Raw genomic sequence first — 24,224 nt, 5'->3', positions numbered from 1 at the left:
CACGTGCATGCACACATGCGCGCGACAGAATTTTCCATTCATACACCTAACTTGACTTATGCGAGTGTACATCTTTACTATGCCCTAACAGCTAAAGGCACTCGGAAGTGCCGTCGATGGGGATGAAGGTAGAACACAGACAAACGTGCAGGCCAATCACAGCCTTAGAAAGGCCTACCAAAATACTCATCTTGTAACTTAGGCTGATAAATAAAAAGACGATAGTCATAAACCTGAAGCAGTATAAATAATAAGAAAAGCAGTGTGGGCAGCTGTAGTGAGCACAAGTTTTATTGTTCAGCACTGTGAAAGCAGCGAAAGAATAAGGAAAATAAAGCTGAAAAACTATACGACAGATTGTATATTGACTTGCTTCATCTGTTCGTTTCTTTACGTTGACATGACTAGAAGGGCACACCGAACAATTTCTGGAACTAGTGACTAGACACACGACAAGAAATGCACAGAATGAAGAAACACGAGTGGGCATGTTATCGTGTAAAATTACGAGCAATACACATAGTAACCATAATTTTTTCAAGGAATGAAAGAAACTCTGTGCAAGCAGTGTCTCAAGCAGCAAACAGGCACAGACATGGCGGAATAGTGTTGATTATCTTTTTTCATTTGACACAAAGAATATCCTGTGCATTACATGTCATATTATATGCCACATATGTTACCCGAAATTCGCGAGAATTGCCGCATGCAAATTTGGGTTGTTGCATTGTGGTTCACAGCTTTCGTATCTGCTAATCACATCTGCAAGTGAAAGGTGCCACTGAAAAGCAAGGAGTAGGCAACGGGAGATAACGGAATCACTTAGCCATGCTGTCACTCTGCCATGCTGTCAATTTTCAGCAATATGTCTCATACAGTTGAACCTGCTTTCTTACAACTGGACGAAAAGTAGCGCATACCGATTTTACCAAACCCGTCTTTTTTACTACCTACCAGGGTGATACAGTGGTTATGGTGCTCTATTGCTGACCCGCAGATAGCGGGATCAAATCCCAGTCGTATTTTCGTCGTAGGCGGAAATGCTTGAGGCCCGTGCACTTGGATTTAGGTGCATGTTAAATAACTAAAGTGGTAAAATTTCCAGAGCGCCCCACTATGGGGTCTCTCGTAATTATATTGTGATTTGGGGATGTTAAACCCCGTCAATTCATCATTACCAACTATGTTTTAACTGTTGTTCAGAAAATCGCAATCAAGAATAACTTCGGTTGACCTTTTTCCTTGATTTTAGCAGGTGCCCATGGGTGATATACACACACATTCTGCTGAAGCCGTCTACGTTCTCGGTAAAGAGCAGAAAGAATGTCATCCGGGCGGACTTGAGTATTTCTCAGTGTATGTACAAACAGCCATGTAAAACAATCTTTCATTTGTTGTTGTAGCTCTCAGGTGCAACTTTAGGCGTCTCAGCAATGAAAAAAGCGTTCTGCTTCAGCTGAGCTCACCGGCAGAGTTGCGAAAATCTTTAGAAGGTGGTGCACGTTTGGGAAAAATGCCTCTCAAAAATTGGCAACCGCTGGCATCGCAGACATTCTCAGCGTTTCTCGCTTCTCCCGCTTCCATTTCGCAGCCCATACTGCTAACTTCCCTTGCAGCGCCGAAGTTGAGACAATGTTCGAGTACACGTCAGCAAACTTTTCGCCATTGGGAAGAGTGGCAGATTCCGGAATATTCTGTGGCAGAGGGGAAGAAAGCATCGTCAAGGTGTGCCGATTCTTTTTAAAGTACTCATTATACTGGTATAATAAATAGCCATAAATAGTCCAGAAAAGGCCAGAAGTGATGAAAGCCTAAAGTGCCCTTCAACGCAACTGGCACGTTACTTCATTGAAGCTGCCTACCTGTGACAAGCGGCATCCTCATTTTCGCCAGTTGTCAAGTGTGTACTGAGAGCAGTGTCGCCTTTCGAGAAATAATCGTCAAGCGTTATAGTGCACGGCGTTTCGACGCGACCATCCAGTCTCATAGAAAGGCGCTGATCTACCCAGGACATGAACTACTTAGCAATACGTGTAAACAGCACATTTCAAGGGGTTGACTTCGAATTGTTAGGAAGCAACGCGCTCAGCAAAGTTCGGCCAGTGACCCTGACTGCGAGAAACGAGAACTTTAGCGACGATACATGTTGCCTGGTAAAGTTCCGCCTTAAACACCAGCGCTCGTTTCTCACATGGCGGAAAGATTCTCGGTACGCATTGACTCCGCTTCCCTTCAGGAGCCAAAGGTCACGCTCGCCCAGTATCTTACTCTGCGTGCGAGACGTCTCACGTTTGTGATTGTGCCCATACGGAAGGCTGGTAGTTTCTGTTGCGTTGTGATGAGCCATCGCAAATGTGAATGAACGCGAAAGAGTTGATGGCAGGAGTGAAATTTCTGCGACTCTCATCACTCAGAATGCCCGAAACAGGCAACGAAGAGGCATGGACGGTGCACAGTAGAGCGTAAGTAAACTCGTGTTACATGCACTGGCAGTTCTTGTCAAGAGTTCCCGCGTTATGAGAAAAGGGTTATGGTGCACTATGCTCTGAGCAACTCTGGAATTCATTCCTTCACCACTGGTGAACGGATCATAGAAGATTTTGTGTGGTTCGAGGCTGCTCCTGTTCACGCCGGTGTAAATGCTAGAAAAATAAATGCGCATGTTCTGCGTGGTGAAATGTACTGTACAGTTCTGAATCTGTTGACGTAAAGGGAAATGTCGGTTGCACGCTTGAAAACAAGGGACTACACCTTGTCACAACGCTATCGCTTCAGGAAGCCGAGTGCGAGTAGTATGTGCTTGGTTCAATTCAACTCCTAAGTTCCTTTCATTTTTAAATTCTTGACTCAAGTTACATAGGACACACTAATATATATATATATGTGTGTGTGCTTACTGTGTACATATACAAGGAAGGTAAATTTCTCAAAACAAGTGTACCACAGCCTGCATACACTTTTGACACTTAATAACAGAACTTCGCTTATAATTTAAAACATTGTCATAAATTTGCTCGCTTGCAATGGCGTTACACCAATTGAATATTTGGAAAGCAGCACAATTTAATCTGTCAATGCAAAATGAGAACTGGTTACAATGAATTCACGCAGATTAACAGACATGCTATATATATAATTGGCACTTTTTAATATGTTTGTGTATTGTTTTAATAACTTTGATATGTAATAAGCTTTGCAGGAAGCAATAATTATTATCTTCAGCAAAACTGGCATGACAAAACAGAGTCGTCACCTATAATGTTGTGCCAACGTTACTTATACTCGGGTTTTTCGTGAAACAATCATGTGTCCCTCATAAGAGCATGTAGGCTCATATGAGGGACACTGTGCTCTGGATATCGTAGAGACTGCGGACAAAACGAGCGTGTGGTTTAATCACGGTTTTGATACTCCTCTTTTTTTTTTAGTTCACCAGTAGCCACTTATGATGTAACGCAGCTCAAAGCACTGATTGAGTAAAAAGCTAGGCGGATCCGTGCAAATTCTGATTGACATTTTTTTGTGTGTGTGCGTGGGTCGGCAGGCTCTTGAAACAATGAATGTATCGACACAATTTCGGCGTGCTTGCATATTCACTCATGCACCATGGCACGTAACAAGTGCGTCAACTGATAAAGGCTCAGAAACACATTAAACGCGCTGAAAACAAGCAATTACACGCTTTCGCAGGCTCGGGCACGTGCGCTCCCAATCCTGAGATTTTCAGTACCATAGCGTTGCCGCTACTTTCACCCGCAGGAGAATCAGCCGAGATGCGGCGCATCTTAGACAACACGTAGACAATTCTTAGACAGCACGTGGACAGTCTATGCAGGCTGCTTAGAAGACAGCACCGAGCCCATGGTGTCTGAGAATTAGAAGACTTCTGGACAGCTTTTACGTGACGATGAGCCACCTCGCGTCAAGAAGAAAAAGCTAAAATAAACAAACGTAACAGTTGTATTTTCTGGCTTATTTCATGTTGAAATCAAAAACAAATAAACGTGACTCACATTCAGCGGAAAGCGTGTATTTGTGAGCAGACGACCATTATGGCAAGATTTGATCTATGTCAGCGATTCGCTGAGCCACCATCTTGTTTAGACAGCAAAGTAGTCTGCTTCGTATTTGTCTATGATGCGGTCTTCTCGGAGCTGTTTATTTTGCCGTATACATGAGAATTGGAATGGGACTTAAGATGACCGCCACCGTCCATTTAGTTGTCTATTTAGCCGTCTACGGTGAGTATTGGAACACAGCCTCTGTAGTTCTATGACGCAGCGCGAGCACCATTTTGGAGGCCACGCGCTTTGTTTTTATGCCGCTGCGCTTGCGTGGCGCTATCAGCAAAGAGGTTTCTCCTGCATTCGACAGCAGCCGCTTTACTGTGCAAGGTGCGACTTTCAAGTTTTGATTGACGTTGTTGTTGTTGACGCCATTGCGATACTACTTTCCTAGTTTCAGTGACTTTACGGAGAGTTGGCTCGGAACGCCCCCGCAAGATTGCAGCAATAAGTAGAAACAGCCCCCTGTGCAGAGGCCGTGAAGGAAGCGAGTGCATGCCTCGTAACGGGTCATGCTTGAGCGTGCTAGAATGCCCCACTTCATGATCGTAATGAACATTTGTAGACCTTTTTTTTAGTTTCTGAACTCCCCGCTTCGCCTACGGAGAGCAGGTGGTCAGTTGCAGTTCACGCCACAGTGGCGCTGCAGTCGAACTTTGTGTGAAGCAAACGAGAGTCGTCTGCTACTGCTAGGCGCAGTGTAGCCAGTGTGCAGCGTTCACAAAACGATTTCATGTTAAGAGTCCTGCACCACAATTTTTCGTTTCAGGAACTAGGACTATAATGTCGGGCCTAAATGCGTGCATGGAATCTTTCCGAGTTCTTGGTAATAATAATAGCTAGCGTAAGCATGGTGATAGGCAAGCATTTGTAGATTAAAGAGCTGTTTGTCGCCCTCTAATTTGTTGTTCTTCCAGGTAGTAGAAGCAAAATTTGGAGCTCAATTGTATCAGCTACGTGTAAACGAAGTCTCGGTATAAACTCTGACTCATTTGGTTCTAGCTTAGTCATTTAAAGCTATTTTTGAAAGTCTTAGAATAGGGATCTTCGATGCTGTGTACATTGACTTTGCACAGCAAGAAGCACCTCAGCGGGCTGTACAGTAAAGGAAGTTGAAACCGAGTATTTGCTGTAAGGTATCAGACATGCTCAATATACCACTGAAATTATGCTATTTCTCTGTTCAGCTGCTTTAAACCAGAGCACTTTTTGTTTCTGAAATATTCAGATTTATCGGTGTCTATCAGTGGATAAAACTTGTGATCATTCAAATAAAAAATGCAAATTTTTGTGAAAATAGGAAAACATCACTGCATTGACACAAGAACACTTGCCATAATCACACACCAGTTTACAACTACGTTGCCTTTATCTTATGAAAAGGAAATTATATGTAATGTACACTTGTCACGAGCATTAAAATATCACACAAGTGCTTCCTGTAACGTTTCAGGCTTGTGAGCAGTAAACAAAGCATTAGCCAATCTATTGTGTACCTATACCCATTTGGTGATTTTGCTTCTCGTTGCATGATGGGCGTACTATGAATTGACACTTTCTGCAATTCAGGTATATCTTGAACTAGATCATTCAGAGTTGCTGGGAACGCAGTTCTAAATTTTTCTTTCAGCGGCATATCTCAAGTTACCTCCATTTTCGAGTGGCCGTGGTGCAGATTAAATGATTTCTTAATTACCTGGCTGCAATCTGCAATTTGTTCTTGGTCATTTTTGCCGTTATATTTTTTCAGTGTCCTTGCTAAAATGACCCAAGACACACATACCTCTGCGGCACCAGTCATACCCGCACAGTCCAAGTCATGAATATTTTTTTAGCGACGTACTTATGCCTTTCCCTGTGCTAACAGGCGGACAGCTGAGGCTATCAAGACTGCAAGGAGCACGACATACACGATGGCCTTTACATCCTTGAGTGACCACATTGGTATATGAAAAAGTAAATTTTTAAAAATTTCCCATTTGCTGGAACCATGTAGGTCAAATTCTAGTAGATGACGGTGCTCTTGAGGATGCAGTAGATATATTCTTTGAATTCTGCATTAGAGAAAACTGTAATTGGAGGTTTTTCCGCCTCCTCAGGGAGTGCTGAACTCTAGTTTCAGGAAGCTGAACTGAAGCCTTTTTTTGCCAATCGCTCAGAAAATCGCTCAGTCCTTGGAAGGAGCGGGTGCCCGACCTGTTGCAGAGATAGTTCTGGCAGATCGTAAGGCAGCAGCAGTTGGTTGAAGTTTCAGGAAGCTGAACTGAAGCCTTTTTTTGCCAATCGCTCAGAAAATCGCTCAGTCCTTGGAAGGAGCGGGTGCCCGACCTGTTGCAGAGATAGTTCTGGCAGATCGTAAGGCAGCAGCAGTTGGTTGAAGTCCAGGTACCCTTTCTTTGACGAACTTCGTCTTTTGCGGCTTCATGATAAGTACACTGGAAAGCTCGCAAATAAACAAGGAACTCCATCACTCCTCAATGTCCAAATACCACGGTTATGTCCAAGTACCACGGTCAATGTCGACTTCTCAAATGGATATTTCTCACTTCTGCAGTGACAGCGGGTCGGATGGGGGAGAGAAGCGGCGTTTCTCGGGGCATTTCCTGTACTTCCTGGTGCGCCCGTGCACAAAACACATTGTTATGATGTCCGCAAGGTCTGAGCTATGGTGCACGAGATAGCAGCAAGTGGTAGACATACACATGAGTTCAGTGCGTACACACATGGTCGATCGTGCCCACGATGTCAACAATTAGAGAGTTTTCTATGTCGCAGAGGTCCGAGTGGCTTCGTGAATGTAGGCGTCGAATTGTCTTCAGAAGACTGTGAGAGCATGCCACGCGTGCAGAAAGCGATGAGACATACACACAGCAAAAAACAAACAAAAAATAGCACCACTGAACACCGGCACGGAACGCACAAAACTGAATTCGCAGTGAAGCCAGCCAACGTTGGAGCCAGGCCCTGCATAGAGCAGCTGGTTATAGACTGCAGGGCCCCCACACTCAGTGGAAGCAAATGCGCCCATTTTGAGAGGAGGAGTTCGAGAACTGAAAAAGTATCTATAAACATTGATAGTAATATCATCGGCCATATTGGTTTTCAATTGACTCTTGGCTTGACTTCATTTGTGTCATGCAGTGCTGCGACAATCTATGTAAAAAAGGCTGTTTATATTTTCACAGCACCTTTTTAGCGATAAAATATTTTTTCGAGGATACACGCATGTTTTATGCAAGCTTTATTGTATGTTTATTTCTCGCGAAGTCATCGCTTAGAAAGGCTCTGGTCATGGCCATCATTCTAAAATATTTCTTTTGGCTGTGCAACAGTAGCCAGGTAAAATGACACGAAGTTCACCTAATGTCATTCGTTGACAATGACCTTAGATCAGCCGTGTGACAGGGGCACCAGAAACTGTTTGTATGCCCAGCGGAAGCAAAGCTATCTGAACAGGGCGGGCTGATACACCTTGAAGAATATAAGGAATAAACTTGATCCATACATGCCATCTTCACTCGTTATACACTCCCCGTTAGTTTTCGCGCGTATTCTATTAAATTATATCATTTGGCAAGTAACCAATTACTTTTTACGCGATGACGAAACATACTCTTTAGAAAATCAGTAACTGGAACAGCATTCTTTTTGCGTGCCCATGACTGCTTGTAAGCCGGCAGAAATACATGCAAGGCACCACAGAATGCAGATTCAGCTATTAGATGACAGTTAATTTGTAAAAACAAAAAAATATATCAGGCACACTTTATTTGAAGAAAACAAAACATCACCAGGACGACCGGGTCACACAACTTCACATGGAACCTTTCTTGACCATAGACTTGTATACTTCAGGATTGTCCAGTTGGGCATCGCAGACTTTTCTAAGTGACGATGAGCATGGTCATGCACCCTGCACATACAAATTTCATCAACAGGCACACTTAGCCTACTGATCACAACGCTGTCCACTTGTAGTATGCTCTCCTGCAACCCACTTTTTCATTGCATGATATTACAAAAAAATTAAATTTTTATGTTCAAATACTACAGATTTTGGTATGCTGCTAATTTTCAGAGAAACAAAATGCTACCATTTATTTATTCTGAAACTCTACTATCCTTCTCTCGCATGGACAGCAACTTGAGCCACCAGTTTACTTGTTTTTGCATAAACCTGATAAAAATTTCATTGGTTAAGCATTAATCTATATTTAAAAAAATCGCAGACAGCTTGAAATAGTTCTTGTTGCAACAACACCAAACTTGTCTGGTATGCGTGGCTTTTCTTTTTGTTGTTGTTGGTCATTGAAATGCAGCTCAGCTGTTTGCCTATTGGCAACCAGAAGCATGAACTCTTCAAGCTAAAGTGCCAGCCTGCAACCTGGGTGAAAAGGCGTGCACAGTAGATGTCATGATGAACATGATCAAGTGTCCATGTGGCGTTTCACATTAAAACGAAAAGTACAGAAACTTATTCGCAACTTTGAAAGTTAAAAATCATGATGCGGAAATATACTAAAATTCCAAGCCTGCTTTCCCACTTATGAAATAGCTTTTCCTCTTGACGTAGGTGTTACTTCTATTATATTATTAGTGTAACTCAATGGTATAGCCGTTGATCTTTTGAAATGACCGGACATTTGGCAGTTAAGAAGCTGGAGCTGTTTTGTAAATTTTAGGTTGTTTTTACTGAATCAAGCATATTTATTGTTGCTTTCCAACATGCTTCTTTATGTTTACTGTGGTGTTTCCGTTTCAATTCCCTATTATTTTTTTTTCTCATGGTTTATGTTCAGTCAACTACGTTTTGGGATCGTTATGAGAACAATCATTTGGCATTCAGGGTAGCCATGCACTTCAGAGCGCAATGAGCTTCGGCGTTCTAAACGTTTGCATAAGAAACCATCCAGGTTTAAGGACTTCGTGTCCTAAAGTCTTCTTCTTACTCGCATGTTGAAGCCTGTACTATACGTGTGCATGTTGTGGGTATGCTGTGCATCTAGTTATTGTACAAGGTTATAAGGGATAGACTGGTATGCTGTGATTTCTTGTCGTATGTTAGTTGTATAAGTGCTTTCAGCCATGGTGTGCTGTGTACATAGCTTTTTTTTTTCTCCTTCTCATAAAGCTTCTCTCTTCTTCAATTGGTTACATTACGACAAAAGGAGGGGGGGACATTAAGGTTGTAAACACAGAAGTTCTACGAGTCATAACATTCTTCTAAAATTGTATAAGGTTATAAAAGTTACTTATGTGCTGTTATTCATTGTATAAGGATCTTAGAGCCACATGTCCTTTTCTTTCTAGGGGGGGGGGGGATGGTGTGGCGTTTCGGTTTTGATTTTATGGTTGCCAGATTCGGTTTCATGTAAAGTATTTTCTCCCTCAGGGGGCGCTACCTTGTGTATATATGCACGGCATTGTACATAATAAGGAAGTTACTGCTTCGCTACCGGCTCCTGCGTACCTCGTGTCGGCCGGCGCTTCAGCGCCGTGCCCTGTGTTCTCCATGCAGTGCGTCCACTGCACGATACTGCAATTACATATTGTTACGGGAGAGCACACAGAGAAACGAGGCGATAGTTGAGATATATTTACACAATGCCAAGCGTAAGCCTTTATGGCAAGCAAGAGCACACCCCACATCCCAAAATTACGTCGTCTTCCTCGTCGTCTTTCTTGCTTCTTCAGCGTGATGTAGTCTTGTAATATGACCCCCGGGTTCTGAAGCATCATCTCGGTGCTTTCTATCGTGTTGCAGAGCGGCAAAGCTTAAAACGGGAGACATGAACAATGTCCGTAGACAGTGGAGCGGAAGGAGATGAAGACTTCAGTGGGGCTATCTCGTAGGTGACGGCGGTCGCCTAGCACAAAACACAGTAGGGTCCCGAGTACCAAGAAAGCAGTTTTTCAGAGAGACCAGCATTCCGAGACGGGGTCCACAACAACACAAGGGAACCCAGGGCAAAGGAAAAGTCGCGATGATGTGCATTTTATCATTGCTTTTGTTGCTCTTGTGATGCTAAAAGGTGCTTATGAGCAACGTCTCGTGCTTCGCGAGCTCTGGTGATAGTGTCATGGGCAAATTCAGTCGGCGAATCGACAGCTGTTGGAAAGATTGTGTCTAAAGATAGAGTTGAGTCGCGGCCAAATAAGAGATAGAATGGTAAAAACCCAGCGGTATAGTGGCATGAGGAGTTGTGCACAAATGTAACAAAGGACAATGCAACATTCCAGTCTAGGTGGTGGGAGGAGACATACATAAATAGCATGTCAGGTAAAGTCCGGTTGAATCGTTCAGTAAGTTCACTAGTTTGTGGGTGGTAGGCCGTTGCAAATTTATGCTTGGTCTCGCAAAAGCGAAGCAGGTCGTCAATAACTTGGGACACAAAATAGCGTCCACGATCTGTGAGGAGTTGGCATGGAGAACCATGATGGAGGGTGACGTCGTATAGAAAGGAATCGGAAACATCTGTGGCACAGCTGGTTGGAAAAGCCCGTGTGATGGCGTACTGGGTTGTGTGATCTGTAGCGACAGCTATCCATTTGTTTCCGGAGATAGATTCATACCTTCAAAGTTCAAGGATTCTGAATCCGGGAGATTTCCGCGGGGGGGCATTAAAAAAACAAGATCAAATAAACAAACAAAAACATCGCGAAAAACAAAAGGGGATGGAAGGGGGGTCTCAATCCCAAGCGCCAAAATCAGCATTGCGGTCTTATAATGGCTAGGAGTGGCCGAACACACGAGGGTAGAGTATTTCACCAAGGTGAGAGTCTCAAAGGATCAATATAACTAGCAGAATCCATTTTAGTCAAAACAGTTCTCGTGTGTTTTCCTGGGACACACGTGAACGGATGGGACGGCGCAGCTGGCTGTGGCAAAAGCGCGGGTCAAAGCTTTGCTCGCTGCTAGATTCTTTTGACAGGAACGCCAAAACGCGTCTGGTCCCTTTTTATTGCGATAGAAATTATATGGACAGCCCAGGCTGTTTTTTTTTTTTTTTGCCGTCACCACCACCACCGTTCTTCACCGTATATGTATACGTATCTATATATACGAATACTCAAAGAAAAAAAGCTGCCTGCGCTCGCCACCGAGCTCGCCGCGATGTGCCGACGCGTGTTTATTTCTTACGTGTACTTTGCCCCATGGATAGATGCCTGTGCGCGCGCGCTAATCCTTTGGTGGAGGAATCGTGTGTCTTCGGCTTTCACTGAAACGAAAGCGTTAGTTGCCGGGCCCACAAAGGTCACTTCGGTCTCTGCACAGGCATCTTTTGCGAAAACAGCGCACTTTTCATACACAGCGAGGTATAACAATTGGGACACTTGTTAGTTTGTACTCATCTGTAGCTGTGATTACGTATCATGCATTGTTTTTGTTTAAACAGCGCGTTACGTGTCGAGCAATAAACACTGTTAGTACGCTCTCATCCTGCGAGTATCGTTTTCGTGCGTCATTTGTGTGTGAGCAGCTCACGGCACGTTTCGATCTGCTTGCCGTTCTCAGCATTACATTCCAAGTTGTTGCTGTCGCATTTATTGCTTCGTCCTTGCAGCGAAACTAACTTTTTTTATTTTTTACCTATTTACTGCCTTTAACCTACTGCTGCGTGCCCTCGGAGCTCGTAGATCGCTATCGCGTCACCGCAACCGCGGTTTTGTGCGCGACAGTTGCGGCAAACACAAGTTCATTTTATAATCCACATGCGTTTAGCTGCACTTGCGCCTTCAAAACTAAGTCACTTTATGCCATCTACGATAGCATCTGCCGCTGGTTTGTCCTCAGAGTTTGCGGAAAGCAGCGTTGCTTTGACTGGTTGAGCGTACACTTTTGGGGTTCTCTCAGTTACATTGTCGCCATACATGACTTAGTCAAGAGCGACCACGGTTTCGTCCTCGGCAAATGTGGCAACGACAATCACACGCACTGTAGAAGACAGTGCGTGCGCCGGTCGCACGCGTACTTTCGAAGCTTCGAGTACGCTGCTCTCGACCTTCATTTGACGGTTTCCGTACTAAAGTTCGTATCACCCGCCGCGATTGAGAAATGTGTTCGGAACATTCAAATTGAGGCCCAATAAAGTAAAATAGTAAAATTTGGCTGGGGAATTTAAAAATTCGTATCTGCTGCAATTTCACATCACTGAGATTATACTGTACGTTTACATGAGCGCCTCTTAAACTCATTTATAATAAAATGGGGTAGGTTCGAAGAGCTTGGAGTGAATTGAGCAGCTTTTTTGTTAATGGGGCCAGATCAGGCACAGAAATTTCGATTTACGGGAGGTTTTCATGACAACCGTACAACTGGAAAAAATGGTCAAAATCTGGGAGGCTCCCGGACGATCCGGGAGACTTGGCAGATATGTAGATTCAGGGAAAGGGCCTAGGAGGTCAAAACCAACTCGAAAAAAGGGGTCAGTAAAAAGATCACGTGGCTGGGGGAGTCCAGCAGGACTCATTGCGTCGTTGGCACTGGTCACATGCGGTAACGTAGCGATGGACAGAACGATAAAGCCTGGGCTAGTAAAATTGACGCTGAACATGGTTGTACGTCTAAGAGAGACCAAGGTGACCGGAGGTGGGAGTCCCAAGGAGCTGGGCAATAACACTTGAACATAGGTGGCAAGGCACCACAAGGAGCAGTTCGTGTCAATTTGTGTTCACATTGTATCTGTACAAGGTGACTTCTTTAAGCACAAACTGTCGAGTAGACGAATGGGGCAGACGAATGGGGCAGACGAATGGGGCAGACGAATGGGAAGAGAATCTCGGTGCTGTTCACCACGGATGTTGCTCAAAGCAAAGAGAGAGAACACACATGGCGGCACTTTATCAAATGTCTCAGGGGAATCTACTGGACGGCGAGTCAGCATCATGGTGTAAGCGGCCAAATTTGAAAGATTCTTGGAGCCGTACTACCCAACGACCAAGATACCCAGTGGGATCCTTTAATGACGAGAGCCAGCAGAGGGCGTGGTAATCAGTTGTGACAGACATGGATGGATATACTGACCCAACAGACAGAATGCTAATGAATATGTCTGAAAGGCATGATTTAATCATTTGCAACAGCACCGAGAAATGCGAAGGGCAGATAACATAGGAGTTGGGAAGGCCGCAGTCGACGATAGATTACGCAATGTTGTCACATAGGGTGTATAATCAGCTAAGGGTGATGAACATAGATAAATATGGGTCCAGAAGCTCAGGTAGTGATCACAAACGTATCAAGCTGAGTTTTAAAAGAGAAATGAAATTGGAAAGGTGGCATTACGAGCAACCACACGGTAATAATTATTCAGAAGGGCAAATAGAAATAGCAACTAAAGATATTGAGAAAATAATCACCGAGGATACTAAAACAGAGTGAACGTACACAAATCTAACTCGTTTGTTTGAGTTAGAGCTTGCTAAGGTACAAGTCAAATAAACCGGGAAAAGCAGACACAAACCCAAGAGCTCGTGGGATGAGGAAGTTAAGAGAGCCATAGTAAGACGTCAGGAAGCCTCCAGGGAACACAGGTATGCTAAACAGAGAGGTGAACCGGAAGATGATGTCAAAAGAGAATTAGATAACTTTTTGAGCTGCAGAAGGGAAGCGTCCGATTCGATCAGTGACAAGATTAGAAAAAGGGGGCCCAATGAATGGCAGAAGTAAACAAAAAGGATAGAAAGGCAGCTGCAATGTTTTGGAACCATCTTAATTCTCTGAGTAATAAGACAAGCATGACACAGAGGCTTATACCTACAGTTCAAAGGGCCAGACTAGAAGGGAAAGAGGCAACGGAATATATAAAAACAATGATGACAGAAAAATTTAAACACCAAGAAAACGCTGCATGCACAGTACCAGATGAGGATGGACCAATTAGCTCAGCGGCTCCACTGAGGAAACGAGAGTGGCAAAGGGCAGAGAAAAGGGTTCCTAATAGCACATCAACAGGCCCTGACAGCACCCCAACTATGCTAATAAAGAAACTAGGACCAATCTTTAAGCAAACATTAAGAGAGGCAGCGAGCAAAGCAATACTGGATGGTGAAGCTCCCAATGAGTGGAAACTAAGCAGGATGAGCATGATCTATAAGGGAAAGGGGGACAAAGTCAATATAAACAACTACCGTCCTATAACAGTGACATCAGTAGTTTACAGGCTGGTGATGCAGATAGTAAAGGAAAGACTACAGACATGGGTGGAGAATGAGGAGGTGCTGGGAGAACTACAAAATGGGTTCCGTAAACAAAGGTCGTTGGAGAACAATCTGTTTTCATTGATGCAAAGTATTAAAATAGTGGAAAAAGAACACTGGCCCCTGTGGCTGGCATTTCTAGATATCAAGGAAGCTTACGATAGTGTGATTCAAGAAGACTTAAGGGAAATACTGGGCACAATAGATCTGGAAGATGGAATAACTAATCTTGTAAAGGATATTTATAAAAGTAACAAGGTGCTTATCAAATGGGAAGAACATGTATTTGAACCTATACAGATACAACGTGGGCTTCGACAGGGATGTCCCTTGTCACCTTTGTTATTTATGCTGTATCTCCAGGGACTAGAAGCCAAATTAGAGGGGAGTCGACTCGGCTTCAGCCTCTTTTTTGCCAAGCAAGGAAAACACATGGAACAGTCATTACCAGCATTGATGTATGAAGATGCTATAGTATTAATAGCCGACAACAAGGAAGATCTGCAGGGATCGATAGACATCTGTGGTAACAACAGAGATAGGGAAAATTTGAAGTATAGCAGAGAAAAATCGGCAATCATGATTTTCAATGATAACAAAGGCAGTGAGCATCAGATACAGGAAGTCGCGCTAGAAATAGTGGATAAATACAAAAATTTGGGCGTATGGATAAATAACGGGGCTGATTATCTAAGAAAGCATGAAAGATATGTAATGACTAAGGGCACCAGGAATGCAGCTGTAATGAAAAATAGAGCACTGTGGAACTACAATAGGTATGACGTTGTGAGAGGGATTTGTAAAGGTGTCATGGCCCCGGGTTTGACGTTCGGCAATGCAGTCTTGTGAATAAAATTATAAGTTCAAGCAAGATTGGAAAATTAAACAACGTGGCATAGGTAGACTTGCTTTGGGAGCACATGGGAATACCACAAATCAGGGGGTACAGGGTGACATGGGATGGATATCGTTTGAGTGCAGGGAAGCTAGCAGCAAGATGAAATCTGAGGAGGAGCGATTAAGAAAAATGGGAGAGGAGTGTTGGGCTAGGAAAGTGTTCAGCTACTTGTACATGAAGAATGTTGATACTAAATGAAGGAAGCAAACTCGAAAACTGTCAAGCCAGTATTTAGAGAACAGCAGAATAATAAGCCAAAAGAAAACATCGGTTAAGAAGGTGGTGAAGGAAACAGAGAGGGACATGTGGAAGATAGGAATGCTTATGAAATCATCACTGGAGACCTACCGAACTTTAAAGTAGTAAATTGCAAGGAAAAAGATCTACGATAATTCTCGGGGTATTTCTCAGCTCTTCGAGGCTAGAACGGGAGTATTGTGGACCAAGACGTACCAAGCGAAATACGAAGGCACAGACACGGTATGTAGTTCGTGCGGAGAGGATGAAACGGCTGAACATTTGAAAATGTTCTGTAAAGGGCTCCGCTCTATAGTCGAAGATAATGGCGCCGAATTTTTCAAAGCATTGGGGTTCAGGGACAGTGAAGGCGAAATAGACTTTAAACGGGTAGAAATAACTAGGAGGAGGCTAACTGATTGGTGGCTAAAATCGAGGCACGAAAGAAATTGAATCCTTAAACCCACAGTGATAGTACTTAACTTTATAGCTAGGTGGTGTGAACCACCACCCGATCTAAAGGGCACAGCCGGATACATCCATTCATCCATCCATTCATACGGTGAAATAGCGACCAAGTAAATAAGATCAAAATTTCACAACCACCCAAACTAGTGCAAGGCATTTCCGTTCGATGATTGAGTATTTCCGCTCGGCTGCAGAGAGCAGATGGCTGGTATATGCAATAACGCGGCTGCAGCAGCTTTCATGCTGGACCAAAACAGCACCGATTCCGTGGCCGCTGGCATCAGTGCAGACTTTTGTTGGGGCGGAAATGTCAAAATGGGCAAGAATAGGTGGTGTTGTGAATAATGAGATGAGATTAGAGAACGTGATAAGGTAAGTGGTGTTGTGAGTAACATGATGAGATTAGGGAACGCTAAAGCCTGCGCAGCACTCGAAGAAAATGGAACCTTCTGCAGCAAGCCCGCAAGAGGGCAGGCGACGTCTGCAAAAATGTTTAGAAAATGTCAGAAGACTTTCTTGATGCTGGTCGGGACAGGGAAGTTTTACACAGCTTGAACTTTATCAGGATCAGGGCACACACCAGAGGAGTCGACAAGATGGCCCAACATGGTTAGGTGTTAGCGTCCGAAGTGACAATTCGATGAGTTCAGTTGCAGTCCTGCGTTAAGAAAAACAGAAAGGATGGAGGGAAGGCAGTCGAAGTGTGTTTCAAAGGTTGGGAAAAATACAATGAAGTCGTCGAGGTAACATAGACAAATTGACAATTTGAACTTGTGCAAGAGTGTGTCTATCATTCGCTCGAAAGTGACTGGAGCATTGCATAATCCGAACGCCATGACCCTAAACTGGTAAAGACCATCAGGGGTCACAAAAGCAATCTTCTCGTGACCCATGCTGTCGACAGCAATTTGCCAGTAGCCTGATCGAAGCTTGATGGAAAAAAAAAAATACTTAGCACCATGAAGGCAATCCAGGGCGTCGTCAATGCGTGGAAGCAGGTAGACGCCTTTTTTTAGTGATCTAGTTCAGATGTTGGTAGTCGACACAGAATAGCCAACTGTTGTCATTTTTCTGTACAAGAAGAACAGGGGAAGCTCATGGACTAGAAGATGGCTCAACTATGTCTTTGGCCAGCATCGTGTTGACTTCTTTTTTAATTATATGATGCTCTGAAGGAGAGACGCCGTGCGGCCGTCGATGGACCGAAGATGCATCGCCAGTGTTAATGTGGTGCTTCACAACGCTGGTTTGACCTAGCGGATGGTCACAAAAGTCGAATACGTCCGAGTACAATTCCAGGACGTGACGGAGTGCATCAGTTTGATGCGGCATATGGCCCGTCGCAGTCATTTTTTCTACATTAGAAGATGGGCTTGCAGTCGGATAACAGGCTGGCATGCAGTCAGGGCGACGTCCGTCGTTGGGGAACAAAGCTGAGGTGATACAGTCGTCAGCGAGTGTCAGTGTAATGAGGGCTATTCCACACGGAAGCACTTGAGAACACAGAGCAAAGTTCAGCAAAGGGATGCAAGTACGGCTCTCCTATAACAGAATAATAGTGTGCGGAAAGATAACATTGTGAGTGAAAAAGACAGATGAATTGGGCATGAGCACGCAGTCTCCATCAGGTATAGGTGGCGACAGCATTAGGGCAATGCAGGTAACTGTTTGCGGTGACAAACAAACATGTTCAACAGAGCACAGACGAACTGGGGGCTGGCTGGGCGTATCAGTCGTACAGGGCAGGTCAAGTTGCCTCGTGCCAGCTGAACAGTCAATGAGGGCCAAATGAGTGAACAAAACGTCTAGACCGAAGATAACATCATTGGTGCAGTGGTTGAGAACAATGAAGAAACAGGAGGTTTGATGGCTGGCTATAGTAACGTGTGCTGTGCAGACACCAACGATGGCAGCTGCACAGCCGTCAGCAACACGAACACATCGTGAAGGGGCTGGAGTCGAGACTTTCTTTAAGCGGTCACGAATGTGCAAGCTCATAACAGAAATTTGGGCACCAGTGTCGACTAAAGCTTTAATAGATAAACTATTCACTTTTACATCAATCAGGTTTTGGTTGGTCGGGAGGGTCAACAGAGAAAGAGGGCAAGTCATAGCAGCAGCGTTACTTCAAAGAGCTGCACCAGTAGTTTCCAGAAGAAAACCGTCGAGCGAAGGACGGGGATGGGGAACGGGGTGGCGGAGGAGACCGAGAGAATTTACGTCACGGTGAAGGCAATCAGCTGCACTGGGCGTTGGTTGTAGCAGTCATGTTGTAATGAGCTGAGTCGTCATGCCATGGTGGTTTTTGGCCAGAAAGGCGGGCTGATGCCTTGAAGTTCGTGAAGTTTGGCTTGAGCATGAAGGCAAGGTCCACGTGCTTCGGCAATGACATGAAATGTGTCCCACTTATTCGCACCGGAAGCACATAGGCCTGTCGTCAAGCATCCTCCATGCATTTGAATATGTTATTCGGAGCTGGACGGCGGTAGTGCTGACGGATGTTCAAGGTAGGTGGATGCACACTGGGTCGGTGCATGGAACAAATCGTTTGAAGGCTTGAATTTGCCAATTGTTGACATACGACATTCTGCATGAGGGATATGGTGGGCTGAGGATCATTTGCCATCAGGACTCTCAGGGGTGCGGGTGACATCGCTACGATTTCGCGTCGAACAACTCTCGTAATGTCAGCAGAGGGTGGATTGGGCTCGGTCTCAAAACGGAGGTCCTCACTAACGTTGCAGTGGTGTTAGGAAGATGGGTAAAGTGGTTGACAATGTAACAACTTTTAGCCTCCTGAAAGCGTCAGCACTCTTTAATGACGTCTTGGACTATCGAACAGCCTTTAAATAAAAAGAGGTTAAAGGCATCATCAATGATGCCCTTGAGTACGTGCACTACCTTGTTGGCTTCAGTCATAGTGGTATCAACTTTACGGCAGAGGGTCAAGACATCTTGAATATAGGCCAGGTAAGACTACGTGGATGTCTGGACACGGGTAGCAAGTTCTTTCTTAGCGGCCTGCTTGCACCCGGCAGATTGGCCGAACAACTCGTGTAACTTCGTCTTACAGACGTCCCAGCTGGTGAGCTCTTCCATGTTGTTGTTGAACTACGCCTTGGCCATTCCTTTCAAGTAAAAAATAACGTTCGCCAGCATCATGGTTGGATCCCACCTGTGATTTTCAATTACGAGCCCGCAGAGTTGAACCCACTCGTGGACGTCCACGCCGTCAGTGCCCGAAAAGTTGCCAGGATCGTGGGGTGGAGAGCTCACAATGACCACAAAAGAGGTGGGCACCGTTGGTGCATTAGGCATGGCTGTTGACGCCGCATCCTTGTCGGTAGACATTTTGGAAGTGGAAACTTGGCATCCTCTTCGAAGCTCCGTCGTGCTTTGCTACCCCGCACCTCCGCCAAAATGTTACGGGAGAGCACACAGGGAAATGAGGCCATGGTTGAGATATATTGACACAACGCCAAGCGTAAGCCTAGATGGCAGGTGAGAGCACACCCCACATCCCAAAATCAAGTCTTTTTCGCTGCCTCTCTTGCTTCTTCAGCGTGATGTAGTCTTGTATTAATACTGAGACATCCCTAGAAAAAATGCCAATAGAGAAATACATTGCTCCAATAGAAAAATCTTATTGGTTTTATAAGAGCTGTATTGATGCTTCATTGGCCTTATTAGAAGTTTATTGGCACCAATAAAAACCAATTGACCACACCTATTTGTCACCAATAATACCAATAAGATGTCTATAGGTTGTAGCTATTTGTCACCCATAGAACCAATAGATACGTATCGACGCCATTAGAGTTCAACAGAAGACAGCTATTTGTCCCCTATCGAACCAACGAACCGATAAATATGTATTGGTACCTATAGGCAACAGCTATTGGTGCGCATTGGTGCTCATAGGCTGTAATAGGTGAGACATATTTGTCGGCTATAGAATCAATAAACAGTAGCTATTTGTCAATTATAAATCTAGCTGGTGTAAATTTCTACTAGAATCAAGTAATTTTGAGTTTATATGCGTGGTATTAAGAGGCCATTCATATATGTATTTCTCTTATTGGCAAATTCCATCAAAAGGGAGTTTTCCATTAGTTCAATATATGAGCAAAGTGACAGATATTTTTGTATTCCAAAATATTGCACCTATATTTTTCATAAATACCACCAAAATAATTTCACACCCAGTCAACTCGCGTAATTTCATTCTGCACTCAAGATTATGATTATAATGTTCATAGGCTATATAAGCCCACAATATAAGTGTTCACAAAAGGGAAACTTATCATAGAGTTAAAAAAAGAACGTCACTGCAGGTAATGTTTTAGCAGGGGGTCACGATGTCCATGCAGAGGCAGCAGCCTACTGCTTTCCTTCAAAGTGCAAACGAGGTGAGAAAATCAACTATTAACAAAATAACGGAAGTCAAAGTGTATTGTAGAAATTGTCACGGCCTGAGTGAATGTGTATACCCATAATGTATACATCGTCCACTTCAGCCGGTGGGCCAGTACAGTTCTTCGAATAAAAAAAAAAATCGAAGAGTACGTCTCCACGCTCCGCTGGTCACGTTACTTACACTTGTAGCCTTCGTGGTAATAAAGACAGGCCATTTATGGTGCATAATATGGAGACTAGCAGGACCAAGCTAAATGCACAGTGAAGACAAATGCGAACGGCGTTGTTCGTGTATCGTTGCGTCGCACATAGGCGAGCTCGTTCGAGTGTTTGAAAAGTGAACATCGATGTTCATGTTTGCTGGAGTGTGTGGCCCGCAAGTTCGTGCCTGTGCCTCCTGCGTTACATGAACCCCCTGCGGCAGAGAAATTTATGTCACTGATTTGGAGATAGTTACATAAAAATTATTATTCAGACCTTAGTAAAATTAAAACGGGAAAGGTATAACATTTGAAAGATGCCGCAGTGCAATACAGGCTTGAAGAAATAAGAAAAAGACTGTAATGTAGCTAGAAGGGGCTATATGTCTTCCATTTTATTTATACTTCTGCGACCAACATTTCAGTTTTCTGTTCTTTCTATAACCTTTTATTTTATTTGCAGCTCAGTATATTTGACAAGAGAAAAATAATGCAATAAAAAGTGAGAAAACAAACTCGTTTTTGTGGCATCACCATGGCTCCAGTGCTCAAGCCAGCAAGCGTGTGTGCGAGCCGAGTAGAGCCAGCCGCAGCCGCAACTGTTGTCGGCCAAGTGTGTCAGGCGGCGTGGTCGGGCTCTGTGTTTGTATAGATTTAAAAGTATTTCAAAGTTAAATTGGCATATATTGAATCACGACAACAATGCTAGATTAGTCAAGAACATCAAAGGAATTACAGTGTTCTCGGACTTAAAACAGCAATGAATACTGCTGGTGCCGACACGATGCCCACCAAGGTGATTTTTTCCGAGTGCATACCCTGCGGCTGTTAGGTAAGAGAACTGTTTTATATATTTGTTATTCAGTAGGAGTTGCTTTTCTTGTGCTTCTAATTCGTTTATTTGCCAGCCATCAAAGTGCGTCCCCATTAAAAGTGTTTGGCCGCTTTATTTGTTCAGTAGTTTTTCCACTCTATAGTACAACACTTTTCAACATTGTGTGGGCTGTTAGCATATACAGACACTGGTATAAATGCACGTTATTGACTAGCGCATTGTTTTCGTGGCAATTCAAAAAGTAATGTCTTCGTTCAATCATAATGGTAAACTTCGAGGATAGAAAAGAAGCTAAGCTTTTTAGAGCCAACAAAAATACTGTGCGGCTCTCCCATCATTAATTAGCATTCATGTTCACTGATCCCCATTCTGTAGTATACGTTGTTGCACTAGAGAGGCGTTTATTCAATAGTGAAGCTTTTTGTGCGACTCATGATGCTCAGACGCTGAGATCGGTTTGGTGCTAGTGTCGTTTTGCCTTGCCCACAAGTGCCCAAGGTCCACCTAAGTGACCGAGGTTTTGTTTCTGGGACACAAGCATAATCAAATATGCTGCACAGATGTGACAAATATTTGTTCCTTCTGTGTGAAGCTGTTACTGCGAGCTCACCAGTCAGATAATGCGTACTGTTTTGGTAATAAATGACAGCTAAATAACACCTTACAAGTAATTATTAGTTTTATTTAGGCATTAGCTGCATCAACAAAGCATTTCTGAATTCTCTATTAATAATTGAACTTTCCTCATGCTGGTTCTACATTTTTTTTATGTGCCATTGTTTTGAGTAGCACTTATAAAATATTTCCTTCCGTCTTCCTGGTATTTTATATATGTTTTTAATTTCAAGCACTACCTAGAGAAGTGGTGCAGTGGCATACATTTGACAAGGAAGAACAGCATGCTCGGAAAGCTTGTTTCGAGGAAGATTGTCGATTTGATGAAATTATATTCTACTAATTATAAATATAATACAGACCTCACTTCAAATTGATCTGCTTTGTTTTATAGAGGCACTGCTATGTTGCAGTCCTCAAATGCCCTATATTTTTATTCCAAAGCTAAGAGTTCTCAAATAAGAAATAGGCCGAGATAGATTTCCTATACACAAATACAGCACTAATAGACAAATAGAATGCCAATAGACATATACAGGACCAATACGGCAATAGACCAATACGCAATAGGCTAATAGAGCACCAATTTACAAATACACCAATAGACAAATAGAGGTCTAATAGACCAAAATGCTACCTATAGACCCATAGGATACCAATATACCAATATGTTCAATAATCCGATAGGCTATTGGTTTTTCTATAGGTAATTTTTGCTAGGTATTAACTAGATTACAATTACAGCTGCATTTAGGTTCAGGACAATTACCCTCCTACAGTAAACTTCTGGGCCAGTTGGTAAAACATGCTCGAAAATTCAGAATGGCACCAGTAAAAGAACACCATTCCCTTTTTTTTTTGCCGTAGACTCTGCATGTAGAGTGCTCATGAATTGAAAAGCAACATATCGGCAAGCTCAAATGCTAGAGATAAGTGGGGCATGTCACTACGAAACAGGTGGCTAAAAGTGAGGTTGGTTCAGGTGTAAATGTTCGAACCAAAATTACTTTAACATGACATGCACTCAAGACAGAAAAAACAGAAATATGCATTATTTCTTAGCCCTAAAGAGTCTCATTTCAGTCTGTGAGGACAGCAAATGTTGCATAATTTTAATTAATAAACCATGCGAGTCAGCACTCTGGTTTGCGTCCTTGTCTCTCATCTCTTGCACTGTTTTAGAAGGGGACGTGGGTCTTGAAAAGTTTTTTTTTTGTTATTTGTCTGAATTGAATGAAACTTAATACAATTATTCAGTTACTGCTGCAGATTCCAAATCTTTAACTAGATTTTCAATAGCAGCATTGGTACAGAAGATAATAAATTTGTATAATACACAATTTGTCTATTTATTACGAGGCTTTTTGGCAATTTCACTGTGTCAAACACAAAAATAAAGTATATATACAGTTGCCAGAGAGATGGTCTAGCCGATGATGCTAATTTCATAATTTGCAACAAACTTCAAATGTGAAATAAATGAATACAAACATGAGTGATTAGTTTTTGCCACATATTGTTTCCAATTGTCATGAATTACAATTTGGTGAACAACATATAAAAGGAAATGAATAGAATCATCGGCCAGATCTATTCAATACCAACACATTAGTATCACACTTATTTTTGTGAGTCAATAAAAACATGTCAAAATGCCCCATAAGGCTACGTGTTACGTCTAAAAACAAGAAACTGAGACAAATACATTTAAAATTTTACCCTCGTATTCACAAGTGTGACTTGACTCGAAATTTACTTCCAGCTTGCTTAAGGCAGCGCCATCGCATTTCCTAAACCTACCTTGACTTGAAGCGCCACCTCAAAACGAACTTAGAAGGCCAAGTTCGGCTCGAATCTGAAAGCGGCTCCGCAGCTACCATCAGTCCGACTTGAAGCCGTCGCAAGCGCATAGGCGAGAAAACATGGCAGACTTCTATCTTCTCAACGCATTTGATTTCAAATGTCGCGCATACGACATAGTTTTCGGCGACATATATGCACTGCCGAGTGCCACAACGAGTGCTTCGGGACGGAGAAAACCCACTGTACATGTACAGCAATGAGCAGTTCCTGCCATGCTACCGTTTCTCAAAAAAATAAATAAAAAATTGTGCGAGAGCTGTTGAGAATGCTGCTGCTTTAAGCAAGCCATGACAACTATGGATTTCCAATTTCATCGATGCTTCAGCTTTTCTTGTGCCTCAGGTTTCATGGTGCTGGAACGTTCCAGGTTGGTGCCGGTAATCTCATATAAGCTTCACAACCTACTGTGTGCCGCTTCGTGCGGAAGG

The 24,224-nt window shown here is 43.4% G+C and overlaps 1 protein-coding gene and 1 long non-coding RNA gene across 9 annotated transcripts in view; one reads left to right on the top strand and one right to left on the bottom strand.

Annotated features, from left to right (window-relative positions):
• LOC119160785 (motile sperm domain-containing protein 1) overlaps nt 1–24,224 on the bottom strand; it is a 146,626-nt gene that overhangs the window by 7,193 nt on the left and 115,209 nt on the right. For 3 of the 8 annotated variants that reach the window (XR_005108330.2, XM_037413017.2, XM_075880891.1), the window contains 2 exons: nt 21,000–21,121; nt 7,816–7,977 (listed from right to left, as the gene is read on the bottom strand). The exons of 1 other annotated variant lie outside the window; for it this stretch is intronic. Coding sequence is in view for 5 of the 7 variants with exons in the window: in XM_037413017.2 (XP_037268914.1) it covers nt 7,949–7,977; nt 21,000–21,121 (151 nt within the window). In the remaining 2 variants the exon portion in view is untranslated. Of the gene's footprint in view, nt 1–7,815; nt 7,978–20,999; nt 21,122–24,224 lie in introns of those variants that run through there. 4 more of the 8 variants (XR_012887737.1, XM_075880888.1, XM_075880889.1 and 1 more) reach the window with 2 other exon arrangements.
• The window catches only part of LOC142776711 (uncharacterized), a 59,435-nt gene continuing 56,300 nt past the window's right edge, over nt 21,090–24,224 (top strand). Inside the window, exon 1 of the long non-coding RNA XR_012887739.1 lies at nt 21,090–21,315. This is a non-coding gene — a long non-coding RNA (uncharacterized LOC142776711). The remainder of the gene's footprint in view (nt 21,316–24,224) is intronic.

This window comes from Rhipicephalus microplus, chromosome X (genome assembly GCF_043290135.1).
Source record: "Rhipicephalus microplus isolate Deutch F79 chromosome X, USDA_Rmic, whole genome shotgun sequence".
In the NCBI taxonomy this organism is placed as follows: Eukaryota; Metazoa; Arthropoda; class Arachnida; order Ixodida; family Ixodidae; genus Rhipicephalus; species Rhipicephalus microplus.
Note: the sequence above shows the minus strand (reverse complement) of the source record. Positions and strands in the feature narration are given on the sequence as shown.